Source organism: Pseudoliparis swirei, chromosome 10, assembly GCF_029220125.1.
Source record: "Pseudoliparis swirei isolate HS2019 ecotype Mariana Trench chromosome 10, NWPU_hadal_v1, whole genome shotgun sequence".
In the NCBI taxonomy this organism is placed as follows: domain Eukaryota; kingdom Metazoa; phylum Chordata; class Actinopteri; order Perciformes; family Liparidae; genus Pseudoliparis; species Pseudoliparis swirei.
Window position 1 is genome coordinate 3,965,833 of NC_079397.1, and position 22,258 is coordinate 3,988,090.

General features: G+C 40.4%; 1 protein-coding gene across 1 annotated transcript in view; it reads right to left on the reverse strand.

The window, feature by feature from the left end:
- LOC130200512 (ankyrin repeat and BTB/POZ domain-containing protein 3-A) overlaps positions 1–22,258 on the reverse strand; it is a 131,624-nt gene that overhangs the window by 10,857 nt on the left and 98,509 nt on the right. The window contains exons 3-8 of the mRNA XM_056424871.1: positions 14,421–14,634; positions 8,940–9,092; positions 7,436–7,601; positions 4,522–4,611; positions 2,659–2,760; positions 1,966–2,059 (exon numbers count right to left, since the gene is read on the reverse strand). Coding sequence (XP_056280846.1) covers positions 1,966–2,059; positions 2,659–2,760; positions 4,522–4,611; positions 7,436–7,601; positions 8,940–9,092; positions 14,421–14,634 — 819 coding nt within the window. The remainder of the gene's footprint in view (positions 1–1,965; positions 2,060–2,658; positions 2,761–4,521; positions 4,612–7,435; positions 7,602–8,939; positions 9,093–14,420; positions 14,635–22,258) is intronic.

Below are 22,258 nucleotides of genomic sequence, written 5' to 3' on the forward strand. Positions count from 1 at the left end.
ATATTTTAAGTGCAATTTTGAGAAACTGCTTTACTCAAAGCTACGACAAGGAACTTTCACTTTGTGTCGATTTCGGCGATCCCTGCTGACAAAAACACGGAGCACCGGAGTCCTTTTAGAAAGGCTATCCTTTAAAAAGAATATAGGCTATAAAGTCAAAAGTGGGTTCTAAGTTCAAAGTGGGTTCGTTAAACAGATCTCGGACATTCCGAAACCCGTAACTTGGACATTTCAGAACCAAGATATTCCGGAACACGTAACTTGGACATTACGGAACCCAGATATTCCGGAGAAGTAACTTGGACATTACGGAACCCAGATATTCCGAAACACGTAACTTGGGCAATCTAGAACACAGAAGTTCCGAAACCTGGAAGTTGGGCATTCCGGAACCCTTAACTTGGTTTCTTTTTGCCTTGTATAATAAACTTTTACGCCCCACCATCTCACGATATATAAATAATCATTCATCAGCCATCATTCAAATCTGACTAAATACATTTACTCATGGGTACAATGTTGGCATACTTTACTTTAATATTTACATTTCATGCTAATTTATAGGGATCTTAAAATGGTTCCACATAATATCGTATTCTATATTAATACAGCACGATGAAAGGAGCCATTCTGCATAATTAGTACTTTTAAGAGCATTTAGCTTCAGTAAAAAAATTTAATTCAGGGATTTTCCATAATAATAATGTAATGTAGTATTCCTACAGTGTGGTTATCTTGCATAAGTAAAGGATCTGAATAGCAGCTTGATGTCGGGGGTGAAGTGGTTCTTTAGGTGGCTGATAATAAATAATAAATATGTCGATAAAGCAGTTTAAACACTTCCCTGCTCATTTAAATTCGGCCGAAGCGTTTACATCCTCGTAAAGTTGATGTCACAGTTCAGTGAAACCGTCTGGAGCCTCAACTGTCGCTCTCTCTCGTTGCTTTTCATCGGCTACACTTTCTCTCCGGGAATGTAGTCTTTATTTAATCCACATTATTTATTACGGACGCTTAATAGCGTTTCGTTAGCCGCGGCGGTGTGTTTAAATCACTGGTTGCCGTGGCAACGCGGCCGCTCTCCGTGACATTGAAGATTCACTGCCGTGAGTCACGCGTGACTGAACTTTAATTTAAACGTTGGAGAAGAACCATTGTTATAATTATTTAAAAAAGGCTGCAGGGTATATTTCCACCGTTATTAATAAATCAATCATTGGGCAAATATGTGGTTTGTGTATTGAAAGTTATGCGCCTGGAACGATAGCAGCCGGTTAGCTTAGCATAACAACTCTGAGATGAGCTTTGTCCAAAAATTACACAAGATGCCTCCCAGCTCCTCGAAAGCTCATTAATTCACAATTTAAATCTCATCTCCATGACGACAAGACTGCCGTCTATGTACGTTTAGCACTACATTACACTAGTCTTTATGCTAAACTAACCAGCTGCTGGCTTTAACTCCAGATTATATATATATAAATATATATACGGTATATATAAATATATTTGTTGAGTTGGATGTTCGTTTATGTGTTGATTGGCATTTGTACTTGCTCTGGGCTTAACTATGGATACTTATATTACCTACTGTTGTGTGTTTGTTGTATGTTGTGTTTATTGATTTGGGATGTCAAGGATTAATCTGAAGGGACCAATCAAAAGGGACCAATCTTTTTGCAACTAATTTGAATTTAAATGCCTTTATTTTTATCATCCGTGGCTTTAGGAACAGGTAGTTGGAGTAAGTCGAGCGAAGACAATAATGTCCCATATTTGTTGCGATGATGAAGCATCATTTAACATTTAGTGTATTCTCCATTCTCAGATAGTAATTCATTAATTAGATAATGACAGGAAAATGATTTCTGGTGAGCTTGTCACGACCAATAAACATCCCATAAATGCTATTAATCAAGAATAAAAACCATTTGGGTGGAATCAGAACGTGAAGGTGTGGCTCACCTGCAGCGGAGGCCAGCTGGAGCGGGGTCTCCGTGTAGTTCTCCGCCCCATCCTGCAGGGCGCCCTCCACGTTCGCTCTGTTATCCAGCAGCAACTGTGGGGGGGGGGGGGGGAGAAGGTGCATTACATTCGAGTTTAGCTCAACAACTGTTGGAGACATGAACCCCCTGATTCAGAGCTTTGTCCTCGCTCTGGACACTAAACACACCCTCACACTCCTTCATTAGCTTCTTGGAGTTGATGACGACTTCTCCCCCCCCCCCCCCCCCCAAAACGCCCCAAAACAACATCTCTCATTGCGGTAGTGCAGCTGAATAATAAAAGTGAATCCTGAGGGCGACGCTGCTCATCAGGCTGCTCAGCCTGTGCAACAACTACCGCAACAGAATTCATTAGGTATTAGATAATGAACACAACACCATTTGGCATCCCTGGAAGCTGCGCATCGGGCTGGCTGAGCTCGGCTCTGTTCAGGGCCTCCGGGAGGTTTCTCTCCCCGCTGCTGTCACACACATCCTTAACCCAGGAGGCTCTATATGACTCATCTGCACAGCTCTTAATAGCATTTTTTGTTGTTTTAAACAGACTGCACACACAGGACGAAGGCATCATCATCATCATCATTCACATCCTCATTGTGGTGCGAAAGGTCGGGGTCACAGGTCAAGGGTTACAGGTCATAAGCGTCACTACCTGCACGACCGGCACGTGTCCGTGCAACACGGCGAACGTGAGCGGCGTCCCATGGCGCGTTTCGGGGTAAACTGAGGGGTGCTTGTTTACTGTGCTGGGCACCTGGGGAGGTCATAGGTGGAGGAGTTCAGGGAGAGAGATACACAGCCGTTAACAGTTGGAGGGGGAGGGGGAGGGGAGGGGAGGGGAGGGAGAGAAGCAGTATGCAGGAGGAGAAGTGTAAGCGAAGGAGGGCAGGATGGCAAGAGGGAGGTTCTCGAAAAGAAGCCGAGAGGAAAAAAACACGCCGTGTGGGCGGAGACGTCGCGAGGGGGGGAGGGGGGGAGGATTAAACGATTTAATTCGTCGTTCTGAAGCGAATCCGCTGGCGTTATTTTCTAAACGCCGTTCGGAGAAAAGCGATTTCCACGGAGGATGTTTAGCGTAACGTTTAAATGGAGCGCCGACGGACAGCGGCGGGAATTCATTAATTTTAACGCGTTTCAGCAAAAATGTCATAATGAAAGTTACGTAACATCGTTTCACCCAAATTACAAACAAGAAGTTTTCTCTTAGCCGTGCACTTAGTTTGCATTTTCTATGTTGAGGTTCTGAACTTAATTTAGTTACGTAGTATAAAAGTATCATGATAGTCGGAGACACTATACCTCGTGAATTAGTTATTATTTATCTCATGATGCAAGAAACTCAACGTCGGCTAAATCTTATATAAATAAATCTTATATAAATAAATATTATATAAATAAATATTACAGAAATCTTATAAACTCATCAACTGCATTTTCAATTTGATTTAATATAATTGGTTTAGCCCAATATCACAAATCATAAATGCGCCTTAACGATCTGCACGGCATGTACAGGACTGTCTCAGAAAATTAGAATATTGTGATGAAGTTCTTTATTTTCTGCAATGCAATTAAAAAAACAAAAATGTCATCAATTCTGATTTCATACAAATCAACTGAAATTTTGCAAGCCTTTTTCTGATTTTATTGCTGTATATACGACCTTTGACCCCTGGAAATAAAATAAAAATCTCCCCCAAAAAAAACAACATTTCAAGAAAAGCAGCAGCGTGTCACGTGTAGAATAAACCACATGATGGATTTACAACACAACCAATCCAAACAATATAAATTATTCATATAATGAGAGCAATAATAGAAGTAGGAGACCCAAACAAGCAGAATAACAATAATAATCTTAATAATCTGCCTTTATCCCTCTTGCTCATATCTGATATTCAGTCATAAAACAATAAGTCAGAGAAGCTTCAGCAACATAACTCTACATCATACATCAGATAATCAATTATCAAAACAAAGCTCCATCTGGGTCATGTGACGCACAACAGTCGTGCTCTGAATGAAATCTGAGGCGTCGACACTCTGGATGATGCAACCAGCTGATTGGACTTTTATTCTCTCTCTTCCTGATCTATAAATAACTTTATTGGCTGCAACATAAAAAACTTTTTCCTTGTGCAACAGTGCGCGACGGAGACAACAGACCAGGGGGGTCACTGTGAGGAGGAGAGGCCACACACACACACACACACACACACACACACACACAGAGGACACACAACACGTGCAGTGACCTTCATGCTTCGTGTGCAGTCTGTGACGGTGGACGTGCACAGTGATGCATTGTGGGTGCGGTTTCGCCATCTCGTGGATTATTATTTTTACATCGTCGCTAATGTGCAGAAGGATCCTCCTGAGGAGAGCGCGAGCATGCCGACGGCGGGTGAGAGGATGAAGACAGAGGGGGGGGGCAACACAAAGCGGGTTCATCGTCTGCACACAACGAATGTGAATGAACAGAAATGTGGACCCGCGGCGCCTCGCGGACACTGACCTCGCTGTTGATGTCGGCGCCGGCGTCGAGCAGCATCTGGACCATGGCCTCGTCGCCGCGCACGCAGGCGTACATGAGGGGGGTCATTCCCTGTGGGGGGGAGGGGGGGTTACTGCAATGCACTTTTACACAGAGGAAAATACAAATACACATACTTGTAGCGTTTTGTGCTACTTTGCTTTAAACTACTCCAATTAATGTAATTTTAATTCTGCATTTAGTTGGATTTACTGATACATGAAGAATAGTTATGGATAAAATTACAATAGAATGAAAAAATTGTATATGAGGAAAGTGTGTAAGAGAGGATTGTTTGATGAAAGGACAGGTTTGAATATAAAGTTAACAGTTATCAGTGTATATTAGTCATTAGGTATATAGTTAATGTAAAATGAATGAATCAGGTTCATACTTTTTAAAAATGTATTTATTATTTATTACATGTATTTATTTTTTATTATTATTATGGAAAAATTATAACATTGAAATGATCAATCATTCTTCCTAGTTATGGATAGAGCATCAATCAATCATCAATCACATCGATCAGAGTTCCTTTTGCATCCAGAGGAGTCGCCCCCTGGTGGTCAGGAGAGAGAATGACATAACTCTTTGTACAAGCATGATAATTATCTCACACCTGGCAACACTAGCAACAAATATATCTAAAGTATAATATTATATCCAAGTCTGACATTTTATTTTCAGACTAAACTTTAAAAACAAACATTTTTAATGATGTTTCTGTTTGTTCGTTAACAAACGACTTAATTGGAGTTCTCTGCTTTTGAGGATTTAACACCTAATTAATGAAGTGCGCTCGCCACGTCGAGTCATTATCGCCCCGAACAAACACCCCGAGACTCTTCGTTCATTTGTCCTCTCGACATGGAGAACCAGCTCAGGCCTCTACCCCCAGAGCCCCTCAGAGCCCCCAGAGCCCTCCGCCGCTCTAGCAGCTCAACAGCTGTGCTCTTCAGCTCTGGAGAAAGAAAAAAAAACATGCATTCCACACGTCCGTTCTTGAGGTAATGTTCTTTAAATCACCATAAAGTGAAGTGCCATGTGTGTGTGTGTGTGTGTGTGTGTGTGTGTTAACTGCCGGCTGCTGACCAGGACTAAAGACTTAAATACACTCGGTGTTCACACCTCCTCGCGTACAACTGCTTTTGCTCCTCATCAGTCGGACACATTTCCAGCGCTATTCTCTCGGGGTCTAATTTTCCATTAAGTGTCTCAAAATAGCTCAGCGGCATTCCATCTCAAATCCCCCACACGCAAGAGTTATTGAAAAGGTGGGAAACAGCCGAAGAACGTTATATTAAAAGCAGGCGGCGAGCTCCTCATCGCACCACAAACCGGCCTTCAGCCGCACGTCTGATCCCCGCCGCCGGCCTCCTGCTCACGGCTCACCGGGGCCTCCTGCTCACGGCTCACCGGGGCCTCCTGCTCACGGCTCACCGGGGCCTCCTGCTCACGGCTCACCGGGGCCTCTTGCTCACGGCTCACCGGGGCCTCCTGCTCACGGCTCACCGGGGCCTCCTGCTCACGGCTCCCCGGGGCCCTTCTTGAGGCCCGGCGTCCCTCTGTGGTGATTTCATTTCTTACATATTTCCCGGACACCTAAATCATACTGAATCAGCCAGAGGAGGCGACGGCGGCGCACCTCCGCGATCTCTGCAGCGAGTTCAAATGCTTCTCCTCCCCTTTACCGCTCCCTGTAACGTCGGCATTAAGAAGCTTTTTCTGAGTGAATAAAAGATTTTTTTTTAAAAGCCCGTGTGTCACCGTGCCGTGTTATTTATTTGAAGGAGGTGAGGCAGAAAAATGTCAAGTCGATGCAATTTGTTCTCCTCATCAGGAGCTGTGGATACGGAGGAATGTGACGGGTTCTGACTGAAGCAACCCGCCGCGGGGAGCTGGGGAGGAAACAACATCACACACATTTATGCTAGAAACAAAAAATAAGGTGCTTTGTACAATAAATCCTGAATATCACGTATTTGAGAGTATTCTAGAGGCTCGTCTCTCTGAACATGGAGCATCAGGCGGATCCATCAGCTCCACCTGACCACAAGGTATCGAGCCGGCGGTCAAACGCATCAAAGCTCCGTCCGATAGAAGTGTTGCATCATCAAGTGGACCCTCAAGTCATTTCATCTGCATTTCTTAGGTAACAAGTATATAGGACTATAGCACCAGTATGTTTATTTAAATATCTGTATTCAGATCAATAATGCAAGTTTTATTAATTTTATAATAATTTTGTGAGTATACAGACATAAAGATATAAGCATATATATATATAAACATATATATATATACATATAAACATATAATATATATATATACACATATAAACATATATATATATAAACATATAGGTATATATATATATAAACATATACATATTTATATATATACATATAAACATATATATATATATATAAACATGTATATATATATATATACATACAAATAGCAGCTCTTTGGATTTTAACTGTTGAGTTAAATTAAATCACTAAATTGAGAAAAACTGTAAAGACATTAATAGGAAAATAATCTGCAGATGAATTGATCTAATTATTAGTTGGAAGATATTTTGAGCCACAATCTGAAGTAATCTTTATGATTTCTAAATGGATTTTTCCCTGATTGGCATTATAGATAATATCAAATGATCATGTATTGAGTTAACTATGGGGCGATGTGGTGTGAAGTTAGGGGGGGGGGGGTGCACAAATATTACAGTAAATACTCAAATGGTGTCCAAATTTGTGCATATTCGAAAAAGTTGCATCACGGCATAAAGAATCAAGCACATTGCACGACTCACAGGGAGCAGCACGTGTGTGTTCCACTATGTGTGTGTGTGTGTGTGTGTGTGTGTGTGTGCTGAGCGGCACCACCTCACCTGTTCGCTCATGCTGTTGATGCCGTCCGGCCCCAGCAGGTTCACGGCCTGCTTGACGAGGTCCGTGCGGCCGCAGTTCAGCATCCTGAAGCCCAGGTCCTGCAGGAACTTGGCCTCGGTGGAGGCGGCGTCCAACTTCCTGGCGGCGCAGAAACAATCCTCCGCTCTGCAAACAGCAGCAGACCCCCCCGCTGGGATTAACCCTTCATAGGGCAGTGAAATACTTTGAAATGAAAAATGTCAAAATGAAATTTCCATTTTTTTTAGGGGGCAATTTTTGCCCCACTAACTTAACTTAATGACAATATCCAGAGGCATTTAAAAAGATATTGGAGTCACTTTTTAAAACTTGTGAAATAACATTTAGCCTTTGTTCAAAAATAATAAATATACTTATTTAGGCTTACAGTATATGAGTAATTGTTATAAAAAGGGCAATAATGAGACTATTGGGGCATAATAAGAATCTTGGGCAATAATAAGACTATTAGGCAGTAGTCTACAGATTCAAAGTGTTTTCTGAGATTCTGAGAACAGAAAACATAAATCAGACGATCATATTACATTGTATTCTTATTTATTTGTGGTTATTTATTGTTATTACATTTTTCTAAACAACAATTAACAATTACAATTTATTCATTTGTTTTTTATAATTAAAAAATTATATTTATTGATTTTCTTTTGTGTACCTAGTACAGGCAACACAGACAGGACACACACAACACAGAACAAAAAAAGGGGATCCGATGATCTCGATTTCACTATGAACCATACATGTAGCTTTTATAACTTAATGGGAATATCCTGGTAAAATATAGGTAATCATAATAAAACGTAAACAAAATGTCATGGCGGCATAACCCGCTGTCGAAGTGATCAGACTGATCCAGGAAGTGGCAATTTACGGATATGTGGCAACATCAAAGAGCCACAACGAGCTATACCGAGAAAAAAGGACACACACACACACACACACACACATACAACATTAATCAGCCGTTTTGTGCTGAGCTGACCTTTATATTGCGTATCTCTGTTTTTATTCGACTTTTAGTTTCATTTCAACGGTTTTACTCTCTTTAGAAGTAGTGTGGCTTCTTGTTGTCATTGCTGTTGTTATCGTCGGCAGTTTTATTGCCGTTGATACATCGTTGGCTTTTTCCCTTGCATATTTAATTAAATATTGGTTTACATTACATATAACGTATAATTATGGAGACCTGAGGGCCAGTAGTTGCTAGCTTGGTAGCGGCTAATAGGGATCCGAATGCAAATTAAATAATTAGTTACAGGCCAACAGAGGGCTTTATAGAGCTATAGGTACACGCTATTATTAAACTATGTTCAAGGAGAATATGCATGTAGGATTTATAAAGATTTGTACAAAGCTGGACCAATCGAATGCCCTCAGAGATTTCTGAGTTACGCTCCTGGTTTAAGGGCAAACGTTTAATGAATACAACTTCTCAGGAGGTTTATCCCACGAGCATCGTTTCCTTACTTTATTTGTCGGGGTTCACAGTCGACACCGGGGAGCAGCAGCCTGGCGGCCTGCCTCACGTCGTCGCTGTCCACGGAGAAGCTCCGGCGATGCTCGGTGTGGGCCACCGCCACCCGGATCCACTCCATCAGCGGAGGCAGTACCAGGAACGGCCTGCAGGGGGAAAACAAAGTTGTTTTTTTTGCTCACGCGAAATGTGCAAATGCACGCGTACTCACTCCCTTAAGCGTCACTTTTCAACGTGCGGGGTAGGTTGAGGAAATGATCATGGGTTGGGTTCAAATAAGTTTGTTACGGCACCAAAGTTACATTTTAGGTATGTCCCGCAAGTTAATTATGTTACGAAGTAAAAGTATTATTAAACTGTGCAAACATTAGGTCATTATAAAACACAAGAAACAGAGTGTACTAAATAATGTGCAATATGATGATAACATACATGTACAAACATGATAGCATGCTAACAAGCTGCGTCATATTAAAATGTTTTATCTAAATAAGAACAAAAATAAAGTCCATTCATAAATATAGATACACATAATGCTACAGGCCATATAAATATGTAGTATCTGTGATCTATGTATGTTAAAATAAATTCATATGAACTCATCCTTTAAAAACACACCGCTGATATATTCACATTTCACATCAAATAACTTAATAGAGACCCTAGTAGTACACACACACACACACACACACACACACACACACACACACACACACACACACACACACACTCTAATCAAATATAACTGTATATAACTGAAAAGACAGCGACCACCAAATCGATATTTATAATTTATAACTCAGATAGCCCAGAACAAAAACAGATATAGATGCTGCAAGGCTGTTGTTTGTTACCTCCTTTAATCAAAATCAGTAATAAGTCTTGCCTGGCTGACAGAAATATTTCATAATTTATTTCCAGGACTTCCAGTTGTGTGTGTGTGTGTGTGTGTGTGTGGTTGTATTCTCTAATCACATTGCCTTGAAAACACACATGCTTGTGTTGTTCTGTTATTCATCTTTTCCCCCCACAATGCAACAACAGCAAAATCCAGGTCAGTCATTCATCAGACATTTGACCTCTTTAAAAAACTTCTTGTCTTTACTACAGAAACTGGACTAATATAACATTTAACTTATATAACTTTATAACTTCTTCTTTTTTCAGAAAAAAATAAAACACACACAAAAGAACTGGAGGAAAAAACAGTTATTTGATTTCTTGCTGAGTCACTGTGAGGAGTGTCGTGCTATGAGGCAATTAGCTTAGCTAATATTAGCATACATACAAACAGCTGGGCTGGCTCTGATAAAATAAATATATAGCTACAAACACCACTATCTTGTTTATCTAATCCACACAGAAATATTAATACCTTTTGTTCCATATAATGTAAATAATTGTCAAGCTTTCTCTTCTCGCACGCCACATATGCTAATGCTGTTTACAGGGATAATGATGGAAGATTATTGCTTAAAATTAATAGTAATTGTTTGAACGAATGTGTCTTTGATTTCAGACGGAGGTTTTTTTCTTTTCTGTTACCGTCAGTTGTTGAGAGCTGTAACTGTAGCGACCTATCGCTAATGTAGCTAACGTAGCTAACATTAGCCACACGAGTTGGTAGAAAACACATTATTTTTCACTTTTCACGGCAGCTCAGTAGTTCATGTTTTGTAAAGAAAAGAAATGTGTCAAAAACTCTTGTTAAAAAAAAAGGTTCAAGGTGCCTATTTAATCAAGATATTTCTCTTTGAAAGTTAAGGACATTGTTCGTGTTCTCGGACATCTATTCAGTCACAGTGACTCGGATAACCCAGGGAAGAAGAAGAAACCCAGACAGAAAACCTGGTCATCATTCTTCCAACCTCTTCAGATTTGTCCTAAAATATTTAACACCAGTAAGAAATAATGTATTCATATCCAAGAGGGTTTTATTCTCCTAGCTAACGCTAAAGGGACTGAACAATACTTATTAAAATACTCTACATATAAAAACACATCTTATCAAAAATATTTCAAAACAGCGAACACAAATAGATCATTTGGGATTTTTTACGGTTAGCTAAAATTATTAATGTTGTATTGTAACAATATGAAAGCTCAATAAACTGCAGACTATGATCTAGGTTTTCTTTAGCTAACGTTAAAACAGAATTGACCACTTTGTGTGTATAATATAGTTATCTGTCAAACACTTATTACAAAATTAATTATCATCATCATCTGGTTTCTTTAATATATATATATATGATCATAAAACAGAAATGACCAATTATATTATTTTCCTGGACATGATGGAGTTCATAGATCTGAATTATTGCTACGATGAGTCAATCCGCTGGCAGTGGGCCTTCAGTACTTCCTCCTTATTCATTATAATAATCCTCGTAAAAACTGTCCCTTTGTGTAGGCCTACTCCGTAAAATTATAACAGAAAGAGCAACTTTGGTATATATGGATTATATAGCTATCTGCAGTTTCTGGCACTTAAAGCAAGCCATTGGTAGATAGGAAAAATCCCTTTCACTAGCCTCAGCAGATATTAAGCTTGATTATTTCCCCCCATTTGTACTTAGCCATCATGACTATTGTCTTTTTATGAACCATAACGGTTACCTTCAGAAGATAATGTACTTATTATGCAAGAAAGATGAATAAAGTAGAGCTAAGAATAATTCTTTTAAAACCATCAAACAGTCTCAGATGTACACTAGAGAACCTTGAAACGTTAAATAAATGGGGTTAATTTCATGATATAGCCAGTTGAAGGGTATTAGGCATCTATCAGAGAAGGCCCCAGCAGGGCTTTTACTCCCTCTGGCAACCATCATTTCTCCAACAAAAAAAATGATTCAAACCAGCACGAAGCCGTCTGAGATAAACCATTTAGGGACTGTTGTGTTTACCCTGCATCCAGTTGCTTGGTCCTTCGGGAATTTATCTGTAAGCACATGTTTAATAAAGGCAGCAGCTTTTAGATATTGACACACCGTGTTTGACGAATGCTCTTTTTGTGCCAGGAATTTGGACTCTGGCAAGCGGTTTAAAAGAAAGAAGAAAGAAAAGCAAGCAGTTGGCTGAATAATGTAACATATTAGACCTCCTCCCTTTTCTCAGGGCTTGTTCGCTTCCGAAAGACATATCTTCCGTTCTGGGTTTGCAGAAGAAGGGAGGGCCCGAGTCTGGAATGAAATCACCGAGGGTAATGTTATCCATCGATACAGCCAAGCAGGCCTGCAGCGACAACCAACACCCAGAGCTGCCAGTGTAAAAATTACCCTCTGGAAGCAAACAACTGGGCCAAAATACTATAAACTAGAATCGACTGCAGCTGCTATTCGAAAATCCTCTTTTCATTTTTTATCGACCTTATTAAAACTTCAAGAAGTTGGAGCGATAAAGTAATTGTCAGGTAAAGAGTGTGAAAGTCCTTTCAGTAACTTTCCCCCACTTCCCTAATCTTTCGCCTCACGAAAGGTTTTATCTGTAGCTTCACAGCACAATCGCTAAAAAGATCCTTCTATCTCGTTCAATCTCTTTCTCCCGTCGTCTCATCCCGCTGTGTTATTCGGGGCCTTTTTATACTCGTCTTCAACCCTTTCGGCAGAATGCTAAATAGAGACATTTTCTCCCATGACATTCCTGATGCTCCCCGGGGTCGTCGGAATGGGGTTTCGACTCCTCGGAGTGCAGGGAGGACGTCGGAAAAAAGCTATCCATTCATTCGTCCATCGGAATCAAATCCCCCCCCCCCCCCGCCCTCTGGTTCCGATCAATTTGATCGACGCCCGGGGAAGTGTCAGCGCCGAAAAACGTGTGCACGAAAGTAGGAACGTTTTAGACCGGTGGAGGTTCGTGAGACGAAGTGTGAGACGGGGGCAATATGGCTGGAAGGATGTATACGTGTCCAACCTATCAAGGCGGAGAGAGCTTTTAAAGGGTGTGATGTGTGCCAGGAATGAGGGTGATGGACGTTTCGGGAGATTGGATTGTGACATACACACAGATTTATCAAAGATAAAATGTTGTGTGACTGATTTTACAGTTTGACGAGTGAAGGCAAAGCCCCACAGATCACGCTGCACGCGGTAGTTTATTGACGCCAAGCAATTAACGACGACAGAGTCCTTATTTTTGGCTCTTTGGTTACACTAATTTAAGCGTTTTCTGAGACTCGTGCCATGTGGACTTATCTGCACATGTAGCCAAGAAAGGCTTTTATATCTGCATAAATTGACCCTTTACAGCAGGGGTGTCAACACCGTGGGCCACATCAGCATCATGGCCGCCCTCAAAGGGTTGTAACTGAAACATATAAACATATAAACTACTCCCCAACATATTGTTAAATAACTCTCTTTGCATTTGATTATTGTTTATTTGAGTGTATAAATGTTGTACATAAGAACTGTCTCATATATTCTAACATGAATCCATTTAATTTGAAACTTTCAAAATAAAAGGACAGGATATTTTTCTTACATTTCTTTAATAAAAGATGATCACATGTCTTCCATTTAATTTGAAACTTTCAAAATAAAAGGACAGGATATTTTTCTTACATTTCTTTAAGAAAAGATGATCACATGTCTTTCAAGTTGTCAGGGGCCACTTAAAATGATGTGGCGGGCCGGATTTGGCCCGCGGACCTTGTGTTTGACACCTGTGCTTTAGAGTTAAAGAGGTTCAGTTCTTTTCCCAGATTTTACGTGATCCTCGACAACCGGAAATATCACGCGACCGTGTCATATATACCGGGTGTTTGTGTAGTCAGAGTGGTGAATTTGGTAAATAGATTGAAATATGCCAATAATAAGGAGCATTTAATGACAGACCAACTGTCAAAGCCGCTGGCTCATTAGTAACCTGGAAATATGAATCACAGAGCTGAAGTTAGATATCGTCACTCTCATCTAAAGTTAGATATAATAGAACATCTAACGTTTGGATTGACACCTTGTGGGCTGTTTGAAGGTAACTTTCTAGACGTAAACTTCAACATTATTATCTTTGAGTTAACTGAAAGTAGTTCCGATCGCTTCATGTTGGGGAGGGACTCTCCATTCAGGTGTTGCGTCCTTCGGAGGATACAACCAGTGAACTGTGACACAGCTTTTTGTCTCCACCTCTATTGTACAATCAATTTACGAAACGTGTGACTCAAACCTGTAAAATGTCACCCTGTTTCCAAACTGTCTGTGGTTTGAGACTCCACTGAGCGGACTTGTTGTTCCAATCTTTGCGAAATTAAGCGTAATTATTTGCCCATAGTGTAACTGTTCCTCAACCTATTGCTGAGAAATACCTATTTGTACATGCACAGGAAACTAGAGACAAATAAGCACGACTAAAAGGAACTAAATAATCCGTACTGGCCACAGAGAAGCTTCTTGAGACGTTTCTTTTCCTGGATTGGGACTAAACTAAAAATGTGAAAGCCGCATCACGTACTGGGTTCCAGTTGGACTCACCTCTCGGTCTGTAGGGAGACTTTGGAGGGCTCCACGTTGGGGTTCTCCCACTCCATCTGTGGACAGTGCATGAAGTAACACAGGGTGTAGAGGGCCTCGGGCTCCCAGTGCACCGCCGCGGTGTTGGTGGTCTTCTGGTGGACCGGAGTCCCGTTGCTGGGGTTCTTGATGTGCAGGGGCAGGAGGTGGTGCATCGCCCGGGAAACGAGATCACCTAGGAGGAGATTTTTTTTTACACATGAGGTAGGTGCACGGGATTTTTTCAACATGCAATAAAGACAAAGCGGGGGGGAATGTCAGAAATAGAAATGCATTAAAGATAAGAGCATTACCGCTGCTTTATACACTGAGGAAATATCTACTCATTATAACAAAGTCCTACGCATTACTCCCAGAGCACAGATCCATTTCTTTCACCGCTGCTTTGTAATGTGAGTACTTGCTGCACTCACTCCTTCATTCGCACACACCCTCTGATTCACGGTACATTTAGTCATACACATGTGCCCACACAGTCCTTGCCGAGGAGGAAAAAATGCTGCCTTGAAATGAAATCTGATGCACATCGTGCCTCTCTAAAGTGAGAGCCCTTGTTATGTCCTCGTTCTATCATCAGCTCTTATTTTTCTGACGTGACCACTGTGAGAGTCATGGGGACAGTGCGTCCGTGTGCATGTGCAAAATGATGGCAAACTTTTTTTTTTAAACAACTAGAGAAGTGGTTGCAGGCTTGAGTAAGACAAACTGATGCATTACACTTGGATCATTCTGATTTTCTTTAATAATGTGGGTCTTATTTCTGTAGCTTTTACCATTGTTCCAGTCCAGTTTCAGTTGCCACTGAGGCTGCAGCATCATTAGCTAGTATAAATAAAGCTACTAATAATAGACATATGTTAATTAAAGGAATAGCTCCACATTTTGAAAGCAACGTGTAGTCCATCTCTGGCCAGAGTATTAGATTAGAACATTGATAACACGGTTATATCTCTCAGTTAAATATGAAGCTACAGCTAGCAGCTTCGCACAACATCTGAAAAATAGGTAGCTAGTAGTAACTAACTGTAAAACAGTGAATTGTGTTTTTATTCTTTCATTTTTCACAGCAAACACGACAAAGCTAAAAGAGGTGCTGTGCTGGTAGGCTGTTTCTCTTTAACCCTCCTAGCTGCTTCCCCCTGTTGCTAGTCTTTTATGCTAAGCTAAGCTAACCATCCCCTGGCTCCATATATGAGAGTGATATCAATATTATCAAAATATTGGAGATGTCGGTCTGGAACTATGATTCCACGTTCATCAGATGTTATTAACAAAAGATTAAAAATGCAATAAGCTGTAATGATGATCCTTGAATACATTATAGGGACAAAAGTACTTTCGAGCAGACTTTGTTTTCAACCAACGGTTGCGTAAAAATGCAATGCCATCTTAAGAAACAAAAACAAATGAGTGTGTATTGGTTTTTAGGATTAATTCAGGATTGATTCCTTAAAGATGGAGGAAAATAAATAAATCGCAAAACATTTTCCTGTAAAAAAACTCCACAGAGATAAAATAAACATTATTTCTCAGTATCTTCCTTGAAAAATGTGGTTCATTCCTTTTTTTAATGAAAAAGTGAGTTTAATGAAAGTCAGAAAGACATTTTACAATTGTAATAGTTTGAAACACCGGAGGAGTTAATGAAGACTCCAAAGAGGCTCAGCGCCGACGTTTAGATTCATAATTCTCTGATGTAGGATTTTTTATCGATGAGGTCATTAGTGATGCATTTAGGAATACCGACATTGCTCTACGGGAGAAAGATACTGCAGGGTCGATGTCTCAGACAATCTAATACCTCCGGCTGATCTAATTATTTACTCTGTTTATCGGAACGCCGGCTGGTTCGAAGGCTTTCAGGAAAACACGCAGCCTGAGTACTGTGAGTTTAACTGGATACACGACGAGTAATTAATAAAACAATGAGTGGAAAGTGTGCAGCGCGACGCACACATCTGCTCTCCGATTTTTGTTTGTTCCCAAAATACACGCCGTGTGAGCAAACCTCATTGCCTCGACAAGAGTGACGCGGTGAGCGTTGCGCTCCGAGGTTCTCCATCTGTCAGACTGAAGGCCCCTGACGGAGTTCACAGACAGTCAGACGTAAACAGAGCAACGCCGCTCACGGCGCAGTTTGCTCCACCGGCTCGTATTCGTGGGTTATCTAGAAAGAATAAAAAAATACATCGATAAATCACCGGAAACGAGGGAAATCACGCTACGTTTTTTTTCCTCGCAGGATGAAGTGATTAAATATGTGGCCCCCGTCTCCAGGTACTAACACGGTTAGGTAAGGTCACCGAGGGCGAAGCAATGACATCATGATAAGACCCGCAGCTCTTCTCATTTCTAGGTTTACACACAACCTTGATTTATTTCCTCTTGAGAAGCGAGGGGAGGAGGCGAGGAAGCGAGGAGGCGACAGGAAGAGAGAGGAGTCGAGGCATCGGGCATTTAACAGAGTGAGACAATCCGTGCTTCGAGTTGTACCGCTGTATGTTAAGGTCATGTGAGCATGACAATGTTTAAACATACTTTAAATTAAATGATGGCATAATGTGCATCCTCCGGCAAGCCTCCTCTCTCCTCGAGATGCATTTTAGGAATTGAGACATCCTTCAAGATGGAGATTGATTTTTTCCAAGTCCCGGACAGAAGGACAGAGGAGACAAGGAGTTAGAGAAGAGGGGCTGCTCTCAGACTGAGGAGGATGTAACCTCCGGCTAACGCTCACCTACAACCTACAGCTGTCATTGACTTTGAGGGACTAATAAAGTTTTGGTTGAAGCTCATGTGATGTTTTGGTCGACCTTAAAACTCTTAAGACGGATCATCTAAATCAGCTTCTTCCAATTCATGAGATATACAACAGTTTGAGTAATTTGAATAATACCTAAAGATGTTTGTTTCAATACTTTAACTTTGATTGTTGCTTTTAAAAGAATTAAGCCGATGAATGTCAAAGCCTGGAAATGTGTTTAGTCCTTGACCTCAACCCTAAACATAAGTGTTGGATAAGAAGTTCAATTAAATATTATAATTGTTTTGTAAATGAAACTTAATAAAAAAATATGGCAATCAGATCAGAAGATAGATACATAAATAATTCAGTTAATTTGTTAAGATTTCATATTTGGCTCTGGGAACATGTCCTATTATATATACAGGACTGTCTCAGAAAATTAGAATATTGTGATAAAGTTCTTTATTTTCTGTAATGCAATTAAAAAAACAAAAATGTCATGCATTCTGGATTCATTACAAATCAACTGAAATATTGCAAGCCTTTTATTCTTTTAATATTGCTGATTATGGCTTACAGTTTAAGAAAACTCTAAAATCCTATCTCATAAAATTTTAATATTTCCTCAGACCAAGTAAAAAAAAAGATTTATAACAGCTGAGTGTTTGTCAAGGCTCAGGAAACCCTTGCAGGTGTTTCGAGTTAATTAGACAATTCAAGTGATTTGTTTAATACCCTACTAGTATACTTTTTCATGATATTCTAATATTTAGAGATAGGATATTTGAGTTTTCTTAAACTGTAAGCCATAATCAGCAATAAATCAGAATAAAAGGCTTGCAATATTTCAGTTGATTTGTAATGAATCCAGAATGCATGACATTTTTGTTTTTTTCATTGCATTACAGAAAATAAAGAACTTCATCACAATATTCTAATTTTCTGAGACAGTCCTGTATATATATAGATATAAAAAAATCTATAAAAACAATGCGTAAATTGTAAATGCAACAATGGATTCATTGGGTGCTCAGGAAGTCCTCATGCTCACTGTTGGTTACGCAGTGGGCTTCTGGCCTGAATACCAAGAGGGAGTGAGACATTAGTGCAGATTAAGATAAAGCAACGAGAACGGCACTATGCATTTTACATTGCAAACCCTCCTTCCCTGCTGAGTGGGAAACTAAATAAACCAAGAGACAAACAAAAAGCGCTCCCCTGTGGTTTGCAGAGCTTGTTGAGTAAAACCAGAACTCTGTAGCCACACGGCCGCATCCACGGATAAAAACATCTCGTTTTTCGCCACAACCCTCCGAGCTAAACGCCTGGTGCCGGTCCGATAATCAAGTTTTCCTGTTACCCTCATTAATTGTTCTTTTGACTTTGTTTTTTTCGTCAGCAGGGCAACATTTGCTCCGCGACTCCTTCGCCGTAATTATCTAAGCGACACTCTCCCGCGGGGGTTCGTGCCTCATCGCATTTGTATTAATCATCGGAGGACAGCTCAGTTTCTTCATTTTCTCTTCCCCTCCTCGGAGGACTCATTAAAGAGAAGAACTTTTGTTCCCCTTTTTTTCGCTGAGAAGAAAATGGTGAGAGAAAAAAAACACCTTGGTTTCAATGAGAACGTCAACGTTGTACATTCTGTCACACGGCGGCTCCGAACCCTGTAATTATCGGGTCTTTCCCAGTTTCCATAATGTAAGTTCAGGGCTGGATGTTTTCATCGAGATAATAGTCTTCATGGAACAGGAAGGACGTGTATTCCCCTCTGACTGTGAATGAACAAGACCGAGAGCCTCAGTGAGGCTGAACTTATCACGCTGAGTTTGTACTCATGGTCGAATGCGTTGTCGCTTTGGATAAAAGCGTTAGCTAAACGACATTATAATGTAATGTAATGATGTTTAGCAGGTAACATTATGACCATGTTCCCCTGCTTAGTGAATTGCGTTAGCATGCCGACAATTAGTACGAAACACAAAGTACATCTGGGGCTGATGTAATAATTCTTTCCAGGTAGTTGGGTAGAAACCAAAGAATTGAGCGCATTTCACCACCAAAGTTATTACGAATCATCCGAAAGGGAGAACACGAACGAGTGAACCAAATTTAATGGAAATCCATTTAATAGCCGCAGAGATATTTCACACAATAACGCAAATGTGGCGCGACAGGAAAAAAGTCAGCGATCAGAAAGGCCAGCAGGGTTCATCCTCTGGGGATCATGACTCTTTGAACAAAGTATAATGGCAATCCACCCAAATATTATAAAACATGACCTCTTGAGATGTGACACGTATTCCGTGATCTCACGAGAGGCTCAGATGCACATCCGGTCCTTTTTCAAAAGAAAATATTTTTCAGCCTTTTATAAAAAAAGTTAATTTTTTTTGTTCCGCTGTGCTTGAAAAAACAACTTTAGGGTGCTAACGAAGGAATATTTAAAAATTACTTCTTGACATATGTGTATAACATAATTGAAGACGTTTCCCGTGACCTCACGAGAGGCTCAGATGCACAGACGGGTGTATCCGGTCCTTTTTCAAAATAAAATATTTTCCAGATTTTGATAAAAAAACATTATATTTTTTGTTCCGCTGTGCTAGACCCCAACTTTAGGGTGCTAACGGAGGCATATTTAAAAATGACTTCTTGACGTATGTGTATAACATAATTGAAGAGATTTGAAAGTATTTTTTTGAGCATATCTACCACGAGATTCAGAAAACAAGCTCGGAATTCCAGCGGGTAAAGTTCGGTGAGCCAGCTTCTCATCAAATGTGACCCGGTGACGTCACTGCGAGACAACTGTTGTGTTCGCTAATGGACGACTGAGATGGAAGATTCCTCCGCTGCCCTCTGACACACTGTCATGGCCTCCAGCTCCCGGGGGACCGAACTGAGGACATTTAATCATCCCTCGGTAATACGAGGGGCTCGGAGCACTGCCTTTGGGACACATTAGCAATTCCGCGGCAACTATTAATCACAATCAATTACAGGACATGTCATCGTCAACACAGAACGAGCTGATACTTTTACCAGCGCTGCTCAAGTGGAAATGAATCACCAGTAGACGTATTTAATATTGGACATGTGGAAGGAGGTCAGTGATATACCAAAACAATACAGTACAAGAGCTGCCATATTTAATATATTTGATGTTTTTATGATACAAAGTCACATTTTTATGTGTGTCAGAGACTGAGTGACATCTGGACTGAAACAAAATGGTAGAAATACATCCCAATCTGCTTTTTCTAGTCCTTTGTTCTTGCAGCAAACAGGCTCCATGGAGGGAAAAGAGAGGGAGTGTTGGTGAGCGGACTACTGATGCATCTTCTATTTTATCTCTTTATTTATGCGGTGCACTCATAATAACGTGACACACTGTTTTGTGTTCTGAGCAAATCCCAGAGACGCAGCAGGTCACCACCATCTGCAAAGGTAACGGGGCTGGGCAGAAAACAAACAGCGAACAGGGAACAAACAAAGTGCTGCTCTGCAAATGCTACGTTTGAAGCCCCGGACGTCAGCATGAGGGACGTTCCAGCCATTGTGCTTCCTTGAACATGTCATATAATACCCACACAGGGTGCCCACAACACAGGGAATATAGCAATGGCAGCAAAGATGAAGGTAAATGCAAGAACCTTTTTAATAATGAAGAATTTGATGGAGTTAGAAAATGATCAACACACGTGAGTCATAATGGTGAACCTCAAATAATCAGTTGTTTAATATTCACACTGAATTAAATCACAAAATGTAATGTGAAAGGGGATTCAGCATTAATCTATGCCATCTACAGAGATTTTAAGCCTCTTTTAGCTATTTTTTCAAATTTATTTTCAAGGCACATTTATTTGAATACGTTTCCCAGCAGCAGCTGTTTCCAAGTAGCACAAGTTAGTCACTAGCTAGTCAACGAGAGTTGTGAAAGCGTCACGGTTAACGTTGAAAACACGTGGTTAACGCTGTCAAAAAGGTACGATTTTATGTTGTAACACGTGGTTAACCTAACACTAACTTTGTAAAAGTTGCGGTTAACGTTGTAGCATGTCGTTAGCATTGAATAAAGGTCCGGGTGAAGTTAAGGCCACAAAACTACTTGGTTAGGGTGAGAAAAACATCACGATTGGGCCTAGAATAATACATTTTCTTCCGTGACTTTAAGCTAAGGGCGTAACGTCGTATGACTCAGTGAAGTGAAGTTTGACGCCCTGGGAGTGAGACCGGGCTGAGCTGATAAAGAAGAACATTTAGCAGCTAAACATCAGGATATTTGTCTTCGGAGGTGGTGGAGATCAAAACAGAGCAAAAAGTTGAGTGAATAATGAACTTCAATTCGTCAGGTAGCTAGGAAGAGGACCTCAAATATAATTTGACATGGAGCAATATAAGTTGCTCCATGTCAGCTGGATGTGTGAATAGGCAACTGTTTGCATTTTAGCCATAAACACAATATAAGGTGATAGCTACTTCCAGATTCAAGGCTTTATGTGTCACGTACTCTTAAATATACGTGTTAACACACTTTACAGGATGTGATAAAAGCTCAGGGTGGAATAATAATAGTACAACGTTAGGTAAGGTTAGTGTCTTTCAGATACTGGAACTTTATTGATAGACTAATTAAAACAGTTTATCACCAGCCACGACACCACGAAATGGCGTATCTCTGTGTGCAGATGCCGAAAAGGGAACACTTGAAGGCAGCAGCAGCACGATACCATCTGCTTTACCCCAGGATCCTTCAACAGAACAGTGGGGCACAGAATAACTATTTGAAATGTTTTATTTTTCAATTACAAATATATATATATATATATATATATATATATATATATATTATTAAAAAGAATAACGATTCAGATTTCAATTTCCAGGTCAGACAAGGTCAAACATGCAGAGTTGTTCTATTACCCCCTCCCTGCCTTGGAAGATATTTTAACTAAATATGTGGATTGAAGGTCTCGTGATGCAAGATGCTGCAAATTTGAAGAAATCCCTGTTTAGGAAAGTCAAATGCTCGTCTTTGCACTGTTTC